Source organism: Onychostoma macrolepis, chromosome 11 (assembly GCF_012432095.1).
Source record: "Onychostoma macrolepis isolate SWU-2019 chromosome 11, ASM1243209v1, whole genome shotgun sequence".
In the NCBI taxonomy this organism is placed as follows: domain Eukaryota; kingdom Metazoa; phylum Chordata; class Actinopteri; order Cypriniformes; family Cyprinidae; genus Onychostoma; species Onychostoma macrolepis.
Genome location: NC_081165.1, coordinates 3,285,341 through 3,310,626, shown reverse-complemented (window position 1 = coordinate 3,310,626; position 25,286 = coordinate 3,285,341). Strand labels below are relative to the sequence as shown.

Here is a 25,286-nt window from a genome sequence, read left to right as displayed (position 1 = left end):
TATAAAAAATTACATGAAATCCCAGTTCTTAAGTCTTTGATGTCAATTGTAGAATTGCTAGGTTCACATTTTTGCCTCATTTAACATTGTCCTAAAGCAGCAGTTCAAGCCCTGAGGTTAAGCTGCTCTACTTTTGCCATGCATGTAACATGAATTCCCTGGAGGATCTCAATATTCTTGTCAGAAAAACAAAAACAAAACAAAAAAAAATTTCCTTTGGTTTACAGACCATTATTCTATCAATCGGAGAAATTAGCCCTTTAAGAATATACCAGGAGAGACATAAAACAATCTTGTTAATCTTGATAAACCAATAAAATACAAACTGGCAGAAATAATGAAAAGGTACTAAAATTTAATAATCTTTAAAAGCCAGATCTTTTGACAGAAAAACACAAGAGGAAATAGTTGGTTTAGTACAATATATTTCAGTCTCGATAGACATAGAAATCGAACGTTCCTTCCCCCACTTTTTGCACTATAAAAGGCCTGTTTACTTATGAAACAATCTTTATGAAACAGAATGGCATTAGAATATGATATATGAGCTAGGAAAACCAAGTGACTGAATACAAAATAATGTCACATTGGGAATGGGGGCAGTACTTTCCGATGAACGCGTCCATAGTTGTCAGCAAAACATTTACATACATGTTTGTCATTTATAGACATTTACACACTATCATAAATGGAAGTACAACTTATGAGAGAAAACAACTGAACTTGACATCATTTACAACATCTACACATGCTGTCTGCTGATAACTGGATATTAAACGCTGTCATCCTTCATGTCCTTGAACATGCGGTATTGCGCAAATGAATACTGTTAACTCTGATTTCTCGTCCTGCTTCTTCAACAGGTGATGAGGCCATTGAAAAGCACAGAGTTCAAGAGTTTATGGGAAAGAGTCTTAAAAACATATTTGTCGTGAAATTTCAGTGATTTTCTCCTTCTTGACAGTGCAGGTCTTGAAGTTTCTGAACAGATGTATCCATGGGTTTTTAGAGGAAGTTGAAGGATTTTAAATATTGCCACCAGATTTTCAGCGTAAAGGGAAATGAAAGATAAATAAAAAAATCCCAAGGTATTATACCCTAAGATTCATTTGGTAGAGTAACTGAAAATTGTGTTTATGGAGGTTAATCTTCACTATTATGTTAATATGAGGTTTGTTTAATTTCTTCATCAGCCACGGTCAGTGACGTAAAAAGTCCAGAAGGTCCGGGAAATGTTGAGACGTTCTCAGTTCTACTGAAATTGCTTCTGGGAAATTGAGTTTCTCCTCAAATTTTACTGCCAACATAAAGGGGAAATAAAAGAGTTGTTCTTTTTTGCCATTTCCGGTGCTGCTTTGAGTCAGTCAGTCAGCTGTTCCATTGAATCACTCACTGAGGATGGGAATGCTGGCATGATCCAAACAAGCTAACAGTTCTTCATTACAGCATTCTGCACAGAAAAAATAAAAAATAAAAATCCAATAAAAACAAACTCATATTGAAGCACATTTACCACATAATACAACACACAAGTCATTCTAACTGCTATAGACTGAGCAAATGCTGCTCTCTAGTGGAAACGTTTAAGTAAACCAACTTACTGAAGATTTTTTTTTAATAGAAATTGCACAAGCAAATACATGGCTTCACATGATCAGACCTAAATGCTGAACACCTTGCTGGAATGTTGATTAATAAAAGCCTATACTGCAAATATTGCACTCATATAATGCCTTTTCAGCTGAGTTCATGCAGCAAAAAAGGGCACTGCACTGAAACTTCACTTGCACCCACTTTTGCAGTGATGAATGTTGTAACTTTCAGAGCACCAAAATAAATATGCTGCTATTGTGTGTGTGGTATGAAACAGGCCTTACAGTAAATAAAGCAAAGATTAAACTTGGTACGCAACTGGTGTGTGCGTGCACGCACTTGCAAAAGAGTTCAATCTGCACACTGTGAGAGAGACCGCGAATATGAAATTTGTATACCTACATTTACGTCTCATGGTTTTGAGGACTGAAAGTCTATGCTTCATAAACAGAAATGTCATAGATCACACTTTGACTTTTCCATTTGCACCATTTTTGTTAAACACCAAACTTTAAACTTGTCAATGCCACTTGTCAATGCAAACTTTTGCCGGATTACGTTTACTGTTTGGACTGCCACCTTGGGCATGCAAGTACAAAACGACGCGTTTAGTGTGTGATACCAGGGAGTTGCCCCGGAAAGTCTCATCTTCTATTGGTTTCAGCTAGGAATGCATGATATTATCGGACCAATATCGGAATCGGCCGATAATGACTTTAAATATAAATATTGGCATCGCATCACATTAGCACTGTGGCCTTTTCTTGAAGCAAAGTTTTGCCTGAATGGTGATTGGCAAATCTGTGTTTCTGGCCTTCTGTGCTATGGAGTAAACAGTAATAGCACGTGCAGCGGCAGCCTCCCCCAGGTCCTAATGCCTGCTCAATAAAGAGTATTTATTCCATAGGGGGCGCTGTTGGCCTACTTCTAATAAAATGAAAGCAAAATACACAAATAATATTTAGACTGTTTCTGATTAAATAAAGCGGTAATTGATGTCAAAATCATGAGTGTGTTTTAATTTAAAAAGGTCAGAAGCTATAGCTTACATGAACAAAAAAAAAAAACATGACAAATAATTTTATATATACTGATTTATTCATTAATGTGTAATATGTTATATATTTTTAAACAAATTATGAGCTCTAAAAGATTTTCAGAATTTTTACTATTATTTTTAGACCATTAACAAATGTTAAATCATAAAATAAAATGTTACGGTTACTACTGCATCTTTCTGATAAAAAAAAAAATGCAGTGATTAATATATAGTTTTATAAATTTATAGTTATTTTCAATATATAATAATGATATAATATATATAATTATATATCGGTATCGACATCGGCCAAAATGAGTTGAAAATTATCGGCATGTACTGGCAAAAATCCAATATCGTGCATCCCTAGTTTCAGCTGCTATCATTGGCTTCAATCCCAATCAACAGCAAGTAAAATAATAATAATAGCAAGTTTGAAAGGTAGAGTATAATACAAAGCTTATTAAAAATAACTGGGATATGCCCAGAATAAAATGAGCAACAACATGTAATGAAAGTAACTAAATGAAAAGAGAGATAATCTAATTACTTTAAACCAAATAATTCAATATAATACTAATATAAGAAATTGTTTGTAAATAATCTTTAACCAATAAGTAAACTTTTGTCATTACATTAATTCAGTTACAGACAATGAGAAGAGACTTTAGATATAACAAGTTATGACAGAGCTAATTACAAAAGCTTAAAACAAAAATAAATGAATAAATAAAAACTATCGGCCAGTCAAGACAGTTGATCCGTTTTGATACGCAGCATCTGTATTATTTTGGTTAGATATTTTCCAGGTTTTAAATGTTTTAATTTTAATACATTTATACTTGTAGCACATATTAAATATTACACATCACATTTTTCTTTAATATCATGCAACCCCATCTCACGGTCTCAATTTCTGAATACTGGGAAATTATTTGGCCTGAGCAATATATCAGTCTATGAAAAATAATGTAGCTGGGAGAAGCTTTGAATAAATCAATGTTGGATGATATAACTGTGACATGATGACAGACCTGGCTCTGAGCTGCTGCTGGCTCTACAGGAGGATACAATTGGATTTCTTTTTCGCTTTCTTCTTTTCCACTGGTGTTTTCCTGTTAATTTGTCTGACCAAGTCATAGAAGATCTGCAATGTGCAAAGAAAAATAAACAGATACTCTTTAAAGTACTCAATATAAACATGAAACTATGGAATATGTTCTAAATGGAGGAAATGTCAAGTGTGAGTAAATGTTACAAGCTCACATCAAGGACGTTGATCTTCGATTTGGCGGAGGACTCTAGAAAGGCACAGTTGTTCCACTGCCGGGCCAGATTTTGCCCCTGTTCTTTCCCCACCACCCTCTCATCCTCCAGATCACATTTATTTCCCACCAGGATCATTGGCACCTACAGTCGGAGAGGGGGAGAAAAAGAAAGTTACACAAAGGTAATTATGCGGGTCTTCCAGTTCACCACTGAAACTAAACGGTTATGCAACATTTATGAATGCATTGTAGGCTAGTTTTGGAACATTTACAGTTTATTAAACCAGTGAAGATGAAAGATGCCAAACGTTTTTCTAAATTTTATACCTGAAAAGCTGTCACCAAACCACTTATCAGACATGATTTAAATGTGCACAATCATACCAGCCACAACTAAAACCTCAGTAAGCACCTATTATGGTAGACTCTAAGAAGAAAAGAAAAACTGAGCTTTGTAATAATATTTTCACCAAGTTGGTCAGCTGTTGTAGTCGGTCTATAAGCTGTAAACAAGTTACTTTGTTCAGTTTATTGGTTACTTGCTTATAATAAGCAATGTGTCTGGTAAAAGAACAAAGACATCACACGTGGTCAACAACAGTCTGCAGTGTGTAAAACGGTGTGAGTGCAGAGGTGATTGATTTAATGCCACCTAGAAAGATGCAGGACACTGTCAGTTTTCCCATTTCCTTCTGTGGCCTTAAACAGTGGAGAGCACACAGAGCGATTCTCTCACTAGACTACTCTTCAAGCACCAGAAGCCTGCCATGTTTGGACTGGCCAGATGGAAAAGGTTTAAAATCTAAACAAACCAGGAAGAGGTAGTGGTCAGGCCAGATATTTCAGCACAAGCCTCTGTAGAGAAACAGAACTAGGAATGCCATGTTTCAGCTTTAAACTAAATGGCACCAAATCAGGCTGGGGACAAGGACAGAACTATCTGAGAGTGATAGCATAAAAGCAATAACAAACCAACTCACAGTCACACTTAAAGGAATAGTTTAAGTGTGAAAAAAAAAAAAAATAAAATAAATTCTGTAATGATTTACTTAACCTCACGTTGTTTCAAACTATGTGATGTGGCTATGTTCACACAGCAGAAGAATACGGTCCAGTATTTGACTCCCTAATACAGTTACGTTCACACAGTTCAGTTATTCACAGGATTGAGAGCTGCATTCTGTAAACAAACACTATGGGTGTAACAGTACACTTATTCGAACTGAGAATTTTCGGTACGGGTCTTTCGGTTCGGTACGCAGGAAATTCAGACAATAAATGCTGCTTTGGCATTCTGTGATGTGGCATGACATCTCACCGTATTCTACCGCCTCAGTCAAATTGGCAGCACGACCATCCCTTCCTCTTTATTACTAGTTTTAATGCAAAATAAATATGAATTGACATCTCAGCCATCACTAGGGTTGTGACGGTGCGGAAATTTTCTATTTAGACTATACTTCATTATATTTACTTGTTAGTGACGTCTTAATTATTTAATGTATATGTTTAAATAAATATTATATGAAACAAGGTATGACTGTAAATTGTTATATGTGACCCTGGACCACAAAACCAGTCTTAAGTCGCTGGAGTATATTTGTAGCAATAGCCAAAAATACATTGTTTGGGTCAAAATTATCATTTTTTCTTTTATGCCAAAACTCATTAGGATATTAAGTAAAGATCATGTTCCATGAAGATATTTTGTAATTTTCTTACTGTAAATACATTAAAACTTAATTTTTGATTAGTAATATGCATTGCTAAGAACTTGATTTGAACAACTTTAAAAGGTTGATTTTCTCAATATTTAGAGATTTTTGCACCCTCAGATTCCAGATTTTCAAATAGTTGTATCTCGGCCAAATGTTGTCCAACCCTAACAAACCATACATCAAAACCGAGGTACATACCGAACCGTCATGTTTGTGTACCGTTACACCCCTACCAAACACAGACCTTAACAGAACTCACAACCGTATTTTCAGCAAAGCCCTGCTGTGTGAACAGAACCTTTCTTCTGTGGAAAACAAAAGATATTTTGAAATATTTCAACCATTTTTGTCCATACAATTAAAGTCAATGGGGTCCAAAACAACAGACAAACATTGTACAGACTTTCTTTGACTTTTATGTCCAACATCAGACATCAGTCAAGTTGTAGAAAAAAATGACTCCAGAGCAAATCAGAACTGGTTCCATTTTTAAAAGAACCTACCAGAAATATTATGGATTTGTTCTGCTTTGTTAAAAGAAAAATTAAAAACAGATTCAAGAACAGGCAAAGTGAAGGAAAAAAAAAAATCATAATAAAATAACACGACATGAATGACTGTATCTACAGCACCCAGCGAAAGAATTGTTTTGGCAGAACTATGAGCAGTCTGATCTGAAAATGAAAAATCTGGAGCCTCAAAATAAACATTAAACACAAAGATGACAACTTTTTATTGCGTTGTCCTTGCCATTTGCATCTAACAACAAACATTCAGTTATTTATGATTAACTATGGGTGCTCCCTCAAATGTAATTATGGAATCATTAACTATAATTATTACGTGAGATAAAACCAGAATGCAAAGAATTCACTCATACTCTCTTGAGAACAGCTGGCCTCAAATAGACATATTCAACTGATGTGTGGCCCATTCATGCCTTCCAGCCTCAATAGATCTGAACCTTTGCTGGGGATCTGGACTTATAGTGCGGTCCAACCCGCAGAAGCAGCATGATGAGAGACAGAAAGAGACGCACACGGTGTAAGGCCAATCAAAACATTCCAGGGATGTTAACTGCTCATAGCTGTGATCCCCTGGGCCAGTGCTTCACACTACACACACACACACACACACACACACAGTGTTCTTTCCACACATGTCCAAAAAAGGACATCTCATGACTGACATAGAACAGAGGCAAGCCAGAAGACTTGGGTTGAGGGTGGGCTGCTGCAGAGATGGTGAATAGACCCATGGGATAACAGACTCATTTCATCAGTACTCTTGCTTTGCTTAGAGTTGGGAAATATATAGAATATTCACAATATTGTAGGCAATATAAAAGTTAAGCATATTTGTTATAGATTGCTACAATTTTAACATTCAATTTCCATGTAACATGTCAGACTAAACTGCACACTAAATTGTCTCACTTGTTTAATACAAATAATCAGCAAACCATTATACAAAATGTATACAGGGAGAAAACTTTGATTTTCTAAATGTTACTGACATAGAAAGAAAGAGAGAAAGCGATAATGGTACTTTAAACGGTGTAAGCAACTACCAGGTGGCTTGTGATGAAAAAAAAAAAAAAATGTTTTAGTAAGGCAGTGATTTGTTAAACTAAGTCTCTAAAATGCTTCTCTTTGCATGCATCCATACATCAACGTCCACTCAACATGAATGTTTTCTCATACTTACATCCTCTGTGTCCTTTACTCGTAGGATCTGCTCTCTTAAGTCCTGCAGGTCGTTGAATGTGGACTGCGCTGTGATTGAGTACACAAGAGCAAAGCCCTGACCGTTCTTCATATACAAGTCCCTCATAGCTGTGAACTGCTCCTGAAAGAGAAAGAGGGAAAAAGTACACAATGAAAAAAAGCACAAGTGTTTACTTTAAAAGTGTTACTATGTAAACTCCGACACTTCAAAAAATTCTAAAATACAAAATAACTTTTTGAAGCGTCAAAGTTTTGGGTGAACTGACTTTCAGTGAAGGGACAGAAACGTCTCGGATTTTGTTAAAAATATATACTGTGATGTAATATCTTACATTATTTTAGGTCTTTTCTCTGCAAATATTAATGCACGATTAAACATCACATTATGCTATGGACTTTCAAGACCTTTACAGTCTAATCTCTGAGAGCTAGAGGTCTTCACGGGTCCACTTGAATCTGGAAACACACAGTTTAACCCTGAATCTGATTCAAAACTTCAGACATGAGCTGGGTATGATATTAGTTGTTTTGGGTCTCGGGTGATTTTAAATGGGTGTTCTTTTACCGAATGGACCTGAAAAGACGTGAATTTATTTATTTTAAATATGCCAACTTTAGATTTTTGTTTTGCCCGTTAAACAATATTTTATTATTTATAACAAATACATATCAATAATTTGATTACATCCTTCTCATTCAAACTATGATTCTGTGTGTAAATTACCAAACCAGCAGCAGCATTATGCGGTCCTTATAACCTGCACTCTGCAATGTACCCGAGCCATTTGTGAGAATGAAGGTAGGGGATTTACTTGTTAATATTAACACAAATATAAATTCCTTGTCATCTGAGGTGCAACATAAGCAGTTTATCTGCTTGGAATTGCTTGCAGAAATCTTCTGCCAGATAAAAAAAAAAAAAATACAAAAATAAAAATATCTAAATGCAGTTGATGATTCCAAAATTAATTAACTAAATCAAATTAACAAAAATTTAAGCATTACTGTAGATTTTCTTTTTTTTTCTTCCCTCAAACAAAACAATTTGTGAAATTTCACAGAAAACAGGCTATTCTCCCACATTTTTGACATACAAAAAGTAAAATTGACATTATCTGGCAACATAGGTTAAAAATATATAGCTAACAAATGTTATGAAGAAGGATCAGAGAATAAATTTAATCGACAACTGAGGTAGGTTTGTATCATACCCAGTTGTCACCACTCACCACTGGCATGCAGGGCTACAAGCTGTGCACATCACCAACTTTTGCATTTGGGTCCAGTTGATTTTTACAAACTTTTCCATCGGGTTTTTCTTTTAAAAAATTTATTTTTGCACGTCAGGTTTGGATAAGAAGTGATTTGGGTCTACCCAAAATCGGGTACAGAGCTGTGAAATCTTTTTTTCTCCGCTAATGTGGTTACAGTACGTTGCCAGCTGTTGCTGGCTGAAGTGTGGAAACAGGGAGGCCAAAAGGACTTACTGTTCCTGCTGTGTCCAGGATCTCCAACATGCACTGCTGGCCATCCACTTCCACTTGCTGCATGAGGAGAAGAAGAGAAGAAATGAAACCGAAATAAGCTTCCATTTATTCACTGGGGTATTGAACAAAATACAGGAAAGTCTACTGAGCACAGAATTTCTACCTTCCTATAGGAGTCTTCTATTGTGGGGTCATATTTCTCCACAAAAATTCCCTGGACAAACTGGACCGTCTGCAAGAGACACAGATATCAAATTAGAGCCAGAGAATGTTTCATAGAAAGCTGTACACAAGTCATTGTCAAAAGTTTAAAAAAAACAACCACCATATTTTCTCTGAGGGGGTGAAAGGTTGGTCACGATACACTTTTTGTCCCTCTGACATACGCAAATGTGGGAGACCAGAAACAAGTTTATATGAAAAAGTTGTTAATTTTGCTGCATCCTAAATTTTGGTGAACTTTGACCTGCAAATTTATATCACATGATGTTTGACCAATAGAAGATCTGTGTGTTCTGGGGTCCATTCTTCATACCTCACTTCGTACATCGGAGATGATCTGACAGATGCCAGATCTTTCAATCCTGATAACTGATCTCTGGCTAATTGTGTTCTTCAAACAAGTTAGCGGATTAGATTAAAATTAGGGATGCACCGAATGTTCGGCAACCGAAATTGTAATAAGCGAAAAGACCGAATAAATTGTACCGAACAATGACGTGACGCGATCAAATAGAGGCGCGCACTAATGCAGCAAACACGTCTGCAGTGTGAAAGTATTTAAAACTGTCAGAGAAAGACGCAAAAATAATTCCAAGCACGAAGCACCGACAGTTAGATGCTTAGCGCTGCATCTCATGTCTCCGATGAGAAGAGGAAGAGATGGTTGATGCTGGTTACTATGATGATTGAAATCGCGAAATAGCCTCAACTGATTAGTAAATAAACTGCAGAATGTTATGTTTTCTAATACAAGCAGGGATTGCATGTATTCAAACAGCGCTGCACGAGCTCGCGGTGCCAGGGTTCAAAGTCCAAAGCGCGAGGAACATCTGCGTTAAAACACTGTAGCCTACTCGTCTTTTGCTCAGTAAATTTTTTTTTTTTTAAAGACACATGACAATGTGATAAGTGCTACAAACATCTTCCCAAATTCGTAATGAGAATCATTTAAATATCTGCATGCTGTTGTCAACAAAAAGAAGCACTAAAATCTTCCAGCGGGTTTCTGCCAAAATAAAGTCTAAGAAAAAGCAACAACTCCATCAACATTCATAAATGTTAGTATTGTAATTTTACTGTTGTTCTGTAAAGTAAAATAAAAATAATAATAATTACCCTACAACAGCTCTATACATTTATTATAACATTCAATGTCAATAGTGTTCAAATTGGGATCTGTAGTATGTTTTAAAAGAATTCTCTTCTGCTCAGCAAGGCTGCATTTATTTGTACAGTAAAAAAATACATGCCTGATTCAAGAAGGAGGTCTCAAAATGGCCCAAAAATATTATTTTAGTAACTTATTAATTTTTAGTTAAATTTTGCTTTGTTGGTATAATGTCTGATAGAATGTTAAAAAAATGTTCAGTGTTAAGTAAATATTTTTAAATTGTTGTTTTGTAATTTATTTATTTATTTATTTTTTTGAAAAGCAGGACAAAACAGTAAAAAGCACATTTTGGATATTTAATTTATGCAGTGGTGACAAAAAAAAAAAATAAAAAATGGAAAACAGGCCTGGGGAAAAGAATGCGAAAACCGTGTTGTATTCGCCTTCGCCCAGTGTTCCATTTTGTTCGGCTTCGGCCAAGAATTTTAATTTCGGTGCATCCCTAATTAAAATATCCTTTTTAAGTTGTCTTTGATTACTTTGTGTTAATGTTCACTGGAAAGGGGTTATCGATACTCAAAACCATGATCAGCAGTAGGGATGTAATGGTATGAAAATTTCTTATCACGATTAGTCACCAAAATTATCACGGTATTGTTAAAATGTGCTGGAGATGTTCAAAAAGTACCGACACATACATCAATTGACCAAGTTTTATATTTAAAAACCAACAAACAACAAATAACTTTTTATTTGCGTAATCAGTAAAACAATAACATTACCAATGACATTCGGATTTTAAATGACAACTTGACTGACAACAGTTTATCTAATAGCATGTTCAAATATCTAATGTAAATTTTCAAATAAAGCATTGAAAGAGTTTCATAAAAATATAAACCTCACATTTCAGCCTTTAAATAAAGAAAAGTGTTATGTCAAAATTATAATCGATTAATAAATGATTATATGTATTTTATCTGTTCCATAAATAAATCTAGATAACTTGTGTATTATTTAAATGTGTAGAATCCACATAAGCTTGTTTTTCATCAACTGGTCAAAATTTACAGCAGGGCATGCAAATTCGGTCCATTTTTGGCTAGTCTCTGTAAATCCACTCTCTGATACTAGGTGGTGCTTTATACGGAAAAGCTGAATACAGCTGTTTACCATAAACTCCATAGACAAAGCAGTATTGCGATTAAGAACACTTCCTTTAGGTATTACATGGAGCGAAAATGAAAAAAAAAAAAAAATACCATCAAATCGTTTCTGAAAACAGTCAAAACCTTCAGAGGTACATTCATATAATTAATTAATTCATATATTTATTTGTATAATTCCTGTAACACTCTTTTAAAACCTCCCAGCTTTTCCGCACTATTTTCACTTAAAACTAAACTACTCTGCATGCTGTGCACACGTGAGACTGTTACTGAAAACTGTGCTTTATGCTGGACAGTATTTATTTATTCTGAGTTGTTCAAATCGCAGTAAAGATTTTAATAATTAAAATATGAAACGGTAATATTAACCGTGGGAAATTTTATCATGATTTATCGTCAAACCGGTAATCGTTACATCCCTAATCAGCAGTGCAGTGATTGGCTGGCTTCAAGACAGCAACTTAATTACATCATATAATTAAGATTAAAAAAAAACAACAACCTTGTGAGCAAAATGACATCACTAGTAAAAAATAAATATACTTAAATGTATTTGAAATACATTTATTTTGTGTTAAGTATACTACAAATACATCTACATATTTATATATGTACTTAATAAAAAAAACGTAACTGTACACTGAACTGGTATACTTAAAAGTCTGCTAAATTGCATAAAGTGCATTGTGCACAACTAGTACTCCAAATAAAGTTTAATTATGATTTTTATATCAGTAAGTCTCGAACGATATGTCAGTAAGTGTTAATAGATTTGAACTATACTTCGTATGAAATAAATCTATTTTAAATGGATTATTTTTTTACTAGGAATAAAAATTTGTACAGGCTTTGTATTCTTCAAATGTCAAGAGTATTGTAATTAGCAATTTATTTAATTTTGAAGCTGATTTGTTATACGTGATACATGAGTAAAGTTTCTTAATCCATCTAACACATAACTGTGTTTAAAATGATTGTGCATCATAAAAGTATTTTGAGATTTGATGAGCGCTCACTGCTCAAATTAATGCACGGCTCAGATAATTAACTTACTGAGTAAGTAAAATTAAAGCAAAATAAAAACAATGAGTAAAATTTGTTGTGTCTTATTATCTATAGATTACGATTTTAATTATTTGCAAAATAACTTTTTCCTGGTTTAATAAGAAAGCAGAAAGTAGCAGTGGCTGGGACAGACTTTCAGTATCACCTTGACTTAAAAAGATGCACTCCAATACTGTTTACATGAAAAGAGCCTGCTCCCAAGCAGGTTTGAGCTAACGGACCTGTTGCTATGACAGCAACTCCGGGATGAGCTTCGAAGAACTTGACAAACCTGGATCATTTCAAATCGCCAACTGATTAATCCATGTACGAAGAATGTACCCCTGGCACAACCTCTTATTTGAATTAAAAGATAAACTTTAAAGCTGCAGGTTTGCAGCATTTTGGATTTGTTATTCGTTTTATGTTGAATTCATTTATTTTTTAAAGGAGCTACAGAGCGTGACGTCATAATAGGGTTAGACAATAAAACGATAATGCTAATTGTAACAATATATTTTCCCCTTGATAGAACGATAATACATGTTTGATAACTGTTCAATATAATGTTTATGTTCCAAAAGTGGAATGAAACCGCGTTAATGGCAACACCAATGGACCAATTTTCAGCTTGGCATGAGCAGATTACTAGGGATGTAACGATTAACTGCGAGCTGGTTGAAAGACGATTCAAATCAGTTAAGATGCTAAACAAATCGCGATTCAATTAGGGGTAGGAGTTTATATGAAAGTGCCCCTTTTATGGGTTATGAAAGGTTCATATTTTGGTTTTGAGAGTCCCCAACAACAGGTTGACATGCACGCAAGGTCAAGAAACACTTTCATTTTCTTATAATATACATTTATTTTTACCTTATTTGCTCAACAACTCCCAAACGATTCGTTCAATGATTCATATTTCCAAACCCCTTCTTTGCATGTGACGATCTGTGGTGATTGGCCGATTTCACTTAAAGCAGTGTTTGGGAGCTTTTACCGCTCCAAAAGCGGCACCTAGTGGCAAAGAATGAATTTGCATTTTCATTCAGACCAATGTGAAAATCAAGTTTTCCCAGGTCTGTGCGTGCAACAAGTGGGCAGGCAATATGCTAAAGTTTCATGTTGACGTCAACAAGAAGCGGCTTGGGATTCGTTTTAAAAACCAACTTGTTTCAATGATTCAGAGTCGACTCTTTCTTTTCAGAAACAATAACTTTATACATGGTGCACTTTCAGATTTAAAACTTTGCAGGATGTTTTCATTCACTCAGAGCTGTGTTACACACTGCATGAATGGTAATTTTCAAAAATCCATAATAGGGGCACTTGAATGCATGTCTGAGGGCAACTTACTGTCTTTAGAAAAGTTTAGATGTTTTTTTTCTTTTCATCTTGCCTCAGTATAATGCGTATTAAATTTCATAAGTGCAGCGCTGCTTTCTTCACAGCGGAAACCAAGGAAACGCTTTAAGCAACACCTGCTGGCAGAGAGTGAATCTGCATCTCATTCAGCTCGTCTGCTGTTTCGGTTTCATGCAGATATATTTTATGTAGTTTCACAAAACTGAAGTGAGACCATTCTGTTTTTGCTTCAAATTTCAAAAGTTCAAAAAATTATTTAGATTAAAAACTGCTCATGTTGCATGTATGCAGCATCTTTGTTTGGATCATGATTAAAATGCAGTGGTTGCCTCTAATTTTAAATGGAAAGAGCACAGACAAAGCCTTATTTTGTTTATATGAATTGATTTATTTGATTTGGGTTTTTTTAAATTTCAATTTAGTTTTGTTATTTATATTTACATCACATTTACATTTAGTTTTTAGCAGACGCTTTTATCCAAAGCGACTTACAAATGAGGACAACAGAATCAAAACCAACAAAAGAGCAATAATATGCAAGTGCTATATTATTATAGTGTTATATTTCAGTTTCACAAAGAAACATGCAGCATTTTATCCAAGCAATAATAAAAGGACATTTTATTTATAATTTGTCTTAAATCTAATTTTGTTAAATCGTGAATCGAATCAAATCAAATCATGAAATCAAAATCGTGAATCGAATCGTGAGTTGAGTGAATCGTTACATCCCTACAGATTACAGTTAATAATAATTGCTGATCGTCTTGATCACACGACCAGTGCTGTGAGATCCATTGGGAAGCACTTGAATTCAGAGAACTAGGGATGTTCATTTTAACCGTTTAACCATTAACCGACCGATAAGAATTTTGACTGATTAATACAATCAGTTAAACGGTTTTTTCAGTAATTTATCAAAATATTTTAAAAGGTTTGCTGCATGGTTAAAATAAGCTATGCGTATAAAAAAAAATATGTTTTTTTAGAGAGAGAGAAAAAAAAACATAAGTCGCATTTTATTATTTCATTCAGAAATAGGCCGACGCGAATTACAAACATTATAATAAACACTGTAAACATAGCTAGGCTATTTTAGGTCCCCTCACTCCACAACACATCCTTTCAATTAACAGTAGGCTATTTAGAAAAGAACAAGAATTAAAAATGTAAGAAGCTATAGGCCTAGCTATATAAACGACAAACCAAAACTAATTCATTTAGGCTAAAGGAAACTGAAACCAATGTTGGGTCTCTCATTCATACAAAATCAAATGTTTCCGTATTCGTGATGTATTTGAATGCCAAAATATTATTTACCTTTTATGTATAGGCCTAATTCACTCGCGTTCCAATATTCACGTAAAACAAAATGTTTTGCATAACTTCACGGTGGTACGGTGATAACGCTTAACGGGACAGATTTTACTACATATTTAAACTGAGCAAAACTGTTTAACGTAAAACTTTGTTTTTTCCCATATGTTTGACTGATTGTTTTTAATAATGATAATGAACAGGCTGCATTGTTAAGTTAGAATGCTTTACTGTGTGCGCACATGCGGCGCTGGAGCAATCACTTGATTTTTTCCCCCCTTGTAACAGTGGAAGCAACTACTCTTTTTAGTCATGAAGATAATCGGAATTGTAAAATAGGCCACTTTCTGCCTTGGTTTCCTACTTGTTGCACAGTTTTTCTTTTGTTTTCTTAAATTATGATTTAAGTGAAAATATATTTTCTCGTATAGGCCTAATTTATTTGTTTTAATATATATAGGCTATATAGCGCCTAGCTTTATTATGTTTTTCTCCGCTGCAGAAGCGCTGCAGGTGCGTGATGTGATAGCCATGATGACCATGTGAATCCTTATGTTCTGTTGTTTGCTGCTTTTTGCGCATGTAAAATTAATCCCCGGAAAACAAATGTTAGTATTTTTAACGGGTCACAGACACTTATTCTTTCTAATTTAATTCAGTTCTAATTTAAAATAATCTTGTCGGTTAACGGTTAATAATCGGTTAACGAGCATCGGTTGTCGTTTAGGAAAAATAACCGAAATGAACATCCCTACAGAGAACACCAAAAATATCTGGAAGATTTAGACAGGGCTAGTAAAAATTTTAACAACTGGGCCAGTAGAAATTCCTGTTATTGAGCCCTGTATTTTCATGCCTGCACTTTAACACATTACTGCAGTCTCCAGTGTCTCATGATTATTCAGAAATTATTTTAATATGCTTATTTGGTGCTCAAGAAACATTTCCTATCATCAATGTAGAGAACTCTGCCATTCAAATGTTTGGGCTAAAATCAGATAATAAAATTAATACTTTTATTCAGCAAGGATACATTACATTGATTAAAAGTGACAGTTAAGGCCTTTCCACACAGAGCGCGAAAAAGTGAAATGAATATTGGACGCGACGACGTGCTGGAATAAAACAATAGATTTCTATGGATGCTTCCACATAGACCGCGAATATTCATGCACCGAAAATGCGAATGTTTTTTTTCCGAACCAGTCCGTCGAATCTTTTCAGTTTCGCAAAGCGAAAACACGGGCCGTCCAATAAGATTTTAGCATTACATCATGTGGCCAGAGCAACTGCTGTTACCCAAAAGGATGACTCGACGGCGCTAAAAGCTCAGAAAACTGTATTGAGCACGAGCGTAAAAACACCGAAGTAGAGGACTTTCAGAGTCAGATTGTGTTCACTTTAGATGTTCCGTATTAAAAAAAAAAATGTAATTGAGTGAAGCATTATTCTACACAAAATATGACAGCAAATAGACAGATGATTATGACAATATATTTTCTTTATGCGTTTTATGCAACTCATGGTATTTTTATAACAATAAAGGATGTTTAAGCAGTGTAGCGTTATTAAACATACAAAGAGTGCATGTCTGCCTATTATAGAATCAGAGTCAACGATCGGAAGTTATTACAAGCACTCGATGATGGTTTAAAGTGGGTTTTAAGCAAATACATTAATAATTACATACATTTTACACAGTGTAGTTTGATATTTTACAATTTATTCTTGTAAGCATTATAAATAGTTTGCGTTTCTGGTGTAGAACCAAACTTTATTTATTTACAGCAGACAATGTTAAATCCATATACGAGATACATATCTGAGGAAAAATACATTGTTGTATACGCAATACAACAATGTATTTTTTCCTCAGATATGTATCAGGCGTGAATTAATAGAAGGTGAACAATCGTTTCTCGCTCTGTGTCAAAGCACCGTTCGTCGGCAATTCACCTCGCTTTTTTGCATCGCACTCAGTGTGGAAAGGCCTAAAGCCAATCAGAATTTTACAAAAGATTTCTATTTCACATAAATTCTGTTTTTTTTTACTTCCTATTCAAAGAATCCTTAAACATTTTTTTTTTAATTTTTAAATACCACCGTTTACAGCAGCGCAGCTATTTTTAATAGAATAACTACCATTATTAATAATTGAGCACCAGTAATAATAACAGCATGCTAGAATGATTTCTGAAGACCTTTACAGCTACAGAACCAAATGACAATCAGAGAAAACCAAAGCCATGGTCTACTGATGATCTACTGATCATTACTGTGGATCACATCATTGCTTGGCTAAGCAGTGGAGTCCAGCTGCTCTGAGGTTTGGTGAAGATGACATGGTATACTGTACTTACCAGGGCTGATTTGCCCACACCGCCAGAGCCCAACACCACAAGCTTGTATTCACGCATGGCAGGGTCTCTTCACCAGACTCCTCAGTGCTCTACAAACAAGATAAGACAACAGAATGAGTAGGTCTCCACATATTGATACGTGTTAGTTTGTGTGTGTGGTGTAGAGAGCATCCTGGATCGTAGCCCAGGTGGGGGATATTGCAAGCATGACCTCTTAAACACAAAGCAGCTGTGGGTTCTGGATGGAAGTGTGCAATCTAGAGCCAGGACTGAGGCCTGCTGAGCCTACATAGATTTAACCCATATCAGCAGGCCCACACTGATCTGGACGCCGCAAATCAATGACAGGAAAGAGGATGGTGGAGGAACGAAATCTGCTATGACATAAAAACCCAAGTCTGTTGTATAACAGGACAGAATGTGCATTTATGTTACTATGTGGGAAACTTAACCAAGATAATGGTTAACCACCATTGGCTTTTAAAATAAATAAACCAGAGTTGCAGTCTGAATAGCTTTATGTACAAAGCATGCCACATACATTGATCAGCAAAAACCATTTACTCCACCAGACCTTGAACGAACATTCTTTAAAATCAACAACTTAATCTCTTCTCCAAATGCTGCTACAACCATGTGGGACCTGTTCAGAATGAATAATACATATAGGACAATCCCTTTTGTCTGAAAAGGTGTCACAGGGAAACCATTCTGCTGGCTTTCATATAGTAAACACACATGCAGCCAAAAACAGGTCTTCTGAAGTTACGCCTCTGTGGTGAGGGGCCAAATCCAAACAGTGGCCAGGCTGTGTGCACTCAAGGAACTAATCTCATCCAGTGTTACTTGGAGAGGTTCATAGGTGCTGTTGCTCGAAAGCTTTGGTCCATTTCAGCTTTTGCAGGATTGGTCGGCATGCAGGGAGGAGAATTTTCTTCCTTTAATGGTAACGGCAGTGTAGAAAAGGCGATGAGATGCCAAACTGAGGCCACCGAGAGGGAAAATGACCAGAGGTAATGTAGAACTAAAACTCAGATGTGATTAGGAGCATTTCAGAAGCAAATGACTTCCAGTCGCTCATGATGTCTGGAAAAAACACTTGCACGCAAACAAGATGGAGAGATATAGCGTATGACCACACCTCTTGGCTCCCAAAAAACAGCTGCAACTCCAAATAATTCAAATTATGTTCGGAAACAAGCTAATTGTTGCATGTCAGTACTCAATAGCCAATGAAACACTTTCATTCTCATTTTCTTCTGTTTGTTTCCCTAGGACACAAATAGACACATTCAAACAACAATACATATTTACCTTGCCCACTCAAGTATGGTATCATTACCGGATTCACTCAGACTGTTCTTTCCATGTAAGGATGGCGTGGATAGGCTGATACCTCCACACAGCATGAACACAGCTAAACCTCCCTGATCATCATCAAAGGCAGACTGAACAATCTGTGGACCATAACAGCTGCTCTGATGAAAGTCTTTGAAGTCATAGGATAATACTTTAAGACTGCAAATAAAGGTCCAGAGAGAGTCTGAGGGCCATGGAGGGTGGGTGAGTTGGATGAAACCCACAATACTTCAGCAAGCTCAAACATTTGACAGAAAGGCAGTTTGTTTAACCCACATTAAACTAGACTTTGTGTCTAATGCAAGTACTAGAAGTCAACTGATTTTATATTTTAAGAGCTAACAAATACTATCATGACCTCCAATGTCAAGCACAAGTTTAAAATATTAATTTACTAGCGCATGTTTGTTTATAGTTTAACACCATGCCAGCTTACCATGGTTATATTTATGGTGAGAAAAGGAAAAAGAAATAAAAAATATATAGTTCCAGTGTACCAACCAAGAAAAATTATAAAGAGTTCTGCTTTTTTTTATGAATGTCTCATTTGCTATAATTAAATTGAATACCATCATAAGGCTGTACTGATACAATCACTTAAACATATTGCATCAATACTTGCATCAAAACACTGTGTTATCAGGTGATAAATGAAAAGACAAAGCACAAAATTTGAACAGAAAGAATGTCACTGCCACCTGACTGATGCCACTTAACCACAATTTCTCAACTGAATGTTGCCGTTCACAGCCTTTTTAGTCTCAGTTAAGGAAGACAAAACAGACAAAACGTTATTTAACCTCATAGTGGGTTTCGGTTTGTCAGTTTATTACATTCTAACTGGATTAATTTGTTGCTCTTAACAGTCACAGGATTTTACCAAATTCTTATGGTCCAAACAGCTTCAAGCCCTGAAACATCAACCGTCCAACTTACAAGAGTTTTCATCCCACTGATCATCTTAAACCACATTTTCAGGAATTTAGTTAACTGAATACTCTGATGGTGACTGAGGAACACAGCTTCAGTGTGACACTACAAAGAAACTAAATCTAGAGTCTGGATTGAAAAGGTCAACCTCATCGGGGACAATGGCTTTTCTTAATCATCACACTAACTGTGCAAGGTGATCTATGAAACAAAGTTTTCATACTAATACTGAAAACTGATCATCCTCTGTAAAGTCAAAAATTATCAAAGAAAAAAAAAACACCCTGGTTCAAGTTCTTGTCAAAATATCCAGCTCATCGGCAACATACAAAGACCACATCCTTTGTTTTTGGAAGGAAGATCAAACCTGACTATAAAGTCACAAATCTAATTAAAAGACATTCATAGAATTACTGCCACCTCTGGACAGTGCTGCTTTAAGTTTAACCTATGCATGTCTTGTTAAAAAACGATGAGTCAGTATGCGAAACCGTTAAACTTGCATTTCTCCATCCTCCTCTTCTCATAATTTAAAAGACAACATCATATCTGGAAATGTGGTTGTACTTCCGTTTTTCAGGCTGAAGAGATGAGAAATATGCTGTTCTCACGTGAATATGACAAACTACCAGATGAAAGATTATAGCGGGGCTTGCCTGTGATATTCTTATAAATTACTACATACTGCAGACAAACATAAGGAAATGAGACAAGTGAAATGGATCAGGTGGAAGCCAAAAGATTTTAGGAAAAGACTATCGATAACTGGTCTGTACACTTTTGTGATATATACAATTTATCATTTTTTAATTTATAATTTCACCGCTAACCAATGCACCGCCTCCTGATTCTTAAAGAAATAGCACCTACAAATGTACACAATTGTGTGCTCAACAGGAAAGAGAGTAATCCAATTTATTTAATGAATTGTTCACATTAATATCATATAATTTGCATAACAGCAACTGCATGTGGCTATTAAAAAAAGTCCACTTGTCTAAAATAATTAACATTATGTTAATAAGCATAGTTTACATTTCTGCCATTAATCTTTATCCATCTAATTACTATAACTCCATAATATCTGTGTTAAGACACAACAACAAATGTGTTTTGCTGGAGCAATACATCAGCTGGATTGGCTGCAGTAGGGCTGGGCGATATATCGAATGCGATGATCACACGCATCTCGTCAGTAAAGCCGGTTCTGTGATTAGTCGTAAATCTCCATCACATGCTTTCAAATGGAGCGGCATTTAATGCACAGAGAAGCTACACAATATCGCGTTCATAATCAAAGGCGATTCATCTGCGATAATGAACACGATATTGCTTAGCTTGTCAGTGAACTACGGCTCTGTGCATTAAATGCTGCTCCATTTTAAAGCAGGTGATGGAGATTTACGACTAATCACGGGAACCAGCTTTACTGACGAGATGCGCGTGATCATCGCATTCGATATATCGCACAGCCCTACTGCAGTCAATCCAGCTGATGTATTGCTCCAGCAAAACACATTTGTTGTTGTGTCTTAACACAGATACTGCAGATGTATTGCTCAATCTAAAAACAGAAAATATAATTAATAAAAATAAATCAAGTAGATAGAATAGAAATAGAATTGAGAGTGCTAGTGTTAAATGGTCAAGTTTTTTAACATAATATTCAGACACCTACACTAAAAATAACTACTGTTGCACTAAAAATTATATCAATTTCTACAACAGAAGTACAATGCGAAAAAGAGCATATGTTCACAGTTAACAGAGAAAACAGTGGAAAAATTAACAAATGTAATTTTAGTCAAAAGCAACAACAGCAATTAGCTTTGGGGTGGGGTGGGGTGGGGTGGGGTGGGGAGGAAGGGGAAGCAAAATCTTAGGCAAGGCCTGACACAAATCACACAACCTTTTGAACCTAAAACCAGAGAAGACTGGTTTCAAGGGACGCAGTTTACTTTCATAAATAACTTTATCTGGTTAACAACTTAGAAGAATATCTTGCCCACTCAACATAAACCTGACTCATATTGAGCTTACTTGCATCCATTTCAACAGGTGTAACCAACATGAAGTTATCATCTAAAGTATAAAAAAACAACATAATAATGATTCACTCCATAGATAAGAATAAGGAAGCCTCGCTCAGACATCATTTCACAGTAAAACCAGCAAAGAGAACTGAAAACTGCTTTGCTAAACATTGGTATCAGAAAAAAAAACCCAATGCCAATTTACGTCTATTCAGCAAAACCAGTTGATCCGTCCTAGTCATCTAGGGATACTAAACTCAACTCTGAGATAGAATCAAGTTATTAAACAATGTGGCAATAAAAATCAGCTCGCAATTAATTCCTCATCAGAAACTGGGAATTGTAATACAACAGGACTCACAACTACTGAACCTTGCAAGAGAGGGCTGTTTTGATTGATAATGCTTAAACTACAGCATAAAACATTGACTGGACTGTTTAATTTAGATTAATGACGGCAAGAATGTTAATTTCAACCACACACTTTCGATTTAGACTAGTAATGTACACATTTATTTTAAGGTGAGACAGAAGTTCTTTATAAGATGTTTATAAAATGTGTTATAACGACAGCAAGAGTTTATTTTGGTCAGTTTCTGATGTGGTGAAATTCAGTCTGTGAGATTCGTGCTAACATGCTAAGACTGCTGGAGCCGGGAAAAGACTACTCAATATCACTTTATATTTAAGGAGCAAAACATTATTGGCACAGTTATGGACTACAAGTGAATAAAACGACCCATATCACACGACACATATAGTTTAATATCTCTTCGTGAATTTTTGCAGTGAATTAACGGTCCTTATCAATAGTGTCTGTTAGCGCGCTCGTTTAGCCGCCTACCTTCACACACCCGCCGGAAAAACCCGACAAACTTTAGCGTGTTCAGCTGCAGTCAACCTCAATCCCTTATCTCCTCAGCAGACTGGGTCATTCCACGAAACAGCACCTGCGGCTGACACGAAACGAGCTTTGGGATAGAAAAAAACACGGCTCTGCTGCCCTCAATGCGACCTCACGAGCCGCTCACGCAACGCGCCTGTCACTCACCGACTCAGCGCTCCAGCGCGAGCCCAGCTAGCGCCGCGATTTAGCTCAGAGTCTCGTGACAGCTTCCGGTGTCCGGCTGAATCATGGGCCGCCACCCGACAAAACAAAGGTCGCGATGAGACGATTTACTTGTGTAATAAGGTTAAACTCTGACCAAACCCTATTCTTAACCCTAACCTCAATCTTAATCTAAATATACACCAGAAATATACAGCCTTGGCTTCTGAATTCAGTGCACTAGACATATTCATGCCATTGAAAACAGACCTTTAATCAAAATGTAAATGTAACTCTACTTAAATGTAACAAGGCCCTCCAACTGAGCCTGGTTTCTCCCAAGGTTTTTTCTCCATTCTGTCACAGTTTTGGTTCCTTGCCACTGTCGCCTTTGGCTTGCTTTGCTTTGGACGCTTGACTGATTGCACACATCACTGAATCATCAATGAACTGACTTTAGCTGGAAAAATGACTCTTTGTCATTGTCCTCTTGCATTATTGACAAACTATTTTGCTGTTGACACTGTAAAGCTGCTTTGACACAGTCAGTATTGAATAAAGCACTATGACTTGACAAGACACAGCCACAGTTAAGACCATCGCATAGATCTGCCTGCATTCAGTACATAAAGCCCACTTTTCAGAAAATGGTCATTCCTATGTTCCCATGTTACCCACATTTATATGACACATGACAGAGACATGGCAAAGGGACCTATGGTCCCAGGATCCTATGTTCTCTATATTTATATGGCAATCATAAACACATACTTTGATGTTCCCAGGGTTAGGGTTGTGCGGAGTTAGATAAGAGAATATAATTTAGCTTACGAAAAAATAAAAAATTGTTACCAGTTGGTGGTAAGCAGTATGCACTTTACACATGCCAACAGCCACAAAAATTCAGAATACCCTGGTACCTACTACTTTTGTGAAGAAGAAGTACACACTTTTGAGTGTGTAGTAGAAGAGCAGGCAAGCTTTGGGAGATAATATTACATCATACCGCTCTGTCGCAGCTGTCACAATGTCACTGTAAACTGCGCTGTCAATCATCTTGTCACAGTTAACATCATCAACATTTCATTTAATTAAACTTCCCACATTATTGGAGAGAAAAGAAGGAGCACGTTGAACTGCCAGCGGGTCTTTATGCGGAGAACTAAGCTAAATTATATATATATATATATATATATATATATATATATATATATATATATATATATATATATATATATATATATAATCTTTTTTTTTAACAGGTTAAATTTTGAATATTGCCATCTACACCGGTCGCGCACATTCGCCATGTTTGTAGTTTTTAACGCTTTTATTCGTGTTTGTAGTTCTGAATCTAATCATCCATCCGGAGATTTTTGGCATACCTTTTTCAACATACTATGCTTTGGGACATACTAACTCTAATCTCACATACTTTTTAGGATGGATAGTATGAACATTGGGACACCCTGGCTGGCCTGTTCAACAGCGACCTGAAGAAAAAGTCCATATTCCATAAAACATCATATGCATCATTATTATGTTTAGCATGTTTACACAGTGAAATTATGTTTCACCTGATTGTTTTACTAAAGGTTTTTAAATCACTGAATGACATTAATGTCAGTTTGTCTAAATATTGCAAAGGTTTATTTTTATTTATTTATTTTATTAACTTATTATTATTATTATTGCATCAAATTATCATCTAAGAGAAAGTTTAATTAATAATTTGCAGATGCACCTAGGTCACAAACCAAGTCTATAATGTAAATAGCAAGTGACTACAGCATCTTTTATAGCCTACTATTATACTATTTTTATACTATTTATAGTATTATTATAATAGCATGTTATGTTGCCTACTTAAGTACGAGATCAATCATGTCTAATTTATGGTAGCAAACTGCAGTTTGGTTGAGTAGATTGTCACAACGTGGATTTGAGTGTCCTCTGTTCAACGAATTTGTCAATATATATATATATATATATATATGTGTGTGTGTGTGTGTGTGTGTGTGTGTGTTAAATGATAAAAGTGTATTTTGACATAATATAAAATATGAATAAATATCTGTTACCACTATATTGCGCATCCTCAAATTAAACTATAGCTGATTACTGACTTTTTTATATATTATAAAAGTGTTAATAGAAATACGTCTAAATAGGAATCTGATCATTTTAATGCTAATAGTGTTTTTTTTTTTTAAATATTAAATACTGTAGTTCCCATTTTATTCTCAGACATCTACAAAGCTTATCATTTAATTAAGGTATTGATGTTGACTATTCACTTGTTTCCGATTGAAAAGCAAATAGGTAGTTTTTTTAATGAAATAGTTTTAATAAATATTCTATTCTATTCTATTCTATTCTATTCTATTCTATTCTATTCTATTCTATTCTATTCTATTCTATTCTGCGTAGGAATAGGACTTTTATTGTAAAATTTCGCCGTAACTCTGAGCTTTGACGCGTCGTTCACGTTGCGTAGCA

The 25,286-nt window shown here is 35.5% G+C and overlaps 1 protein-coding gene across 1 annotated transcript; it reads right to left on the bottom strand.

The window, feature by feature from the left end:
- Positions 1-335: 335 nt before the first annotated feature.
- rap1ab (RAP1A, member of RAS oncogene family b) lies at positions 336-22,868 on the bottom strand. Its single transcript, XM_058791524.1, has 8 exons — positions 22,584-22,868; positions 17,418-17,506; positions 8,996-9,064; positions 8,833-8,889; positions 7,326-7,466; positions 3,899-4,042; positions 3,667-3,779; positions 336-1,450 (listed from the first exon to the last, which is right to left on the bottom strand). The coding sequence occupies exons 2-7, from the start codon at positions 17,472-17,474 to the stop codon at positions 3,690-3,692; spliced, it is 558 nt and encodes a 185-aa protein (XP_058647507.1). The 5' UTR covers positions 17,475-17,506; positions 22,584-22,868; the 3' UTR covers positions 336-1,450; positions 3,667-3,689.
- Positions 22,869-25,286: the final 2,418 nt, after the last annotated feature.

Coding starts and splice junctions, on each gene's coding strand:
- rap1ab (XM_058791524.1), bottom strand. CDS start 17,474: ATGCGTGAATACAAGCTTGTGGTGTTGGGCTCTGGCGGTGTGGGCAAA. Junction 7,467..8,832: donor TCCTGGACACAGCAGGAACA/GTAAGTCCTTTT, acceptor TTTCTCTTTCAG/GAGCAGTTCACAGCTATGAG. Junction 3,780..3,898: donor CGAAGATCAACGTCCTTGAT/GTGAGCTTGTAA, acceptor TGCACATTGCAG/ATCTTCTATGACTTGGTCAG.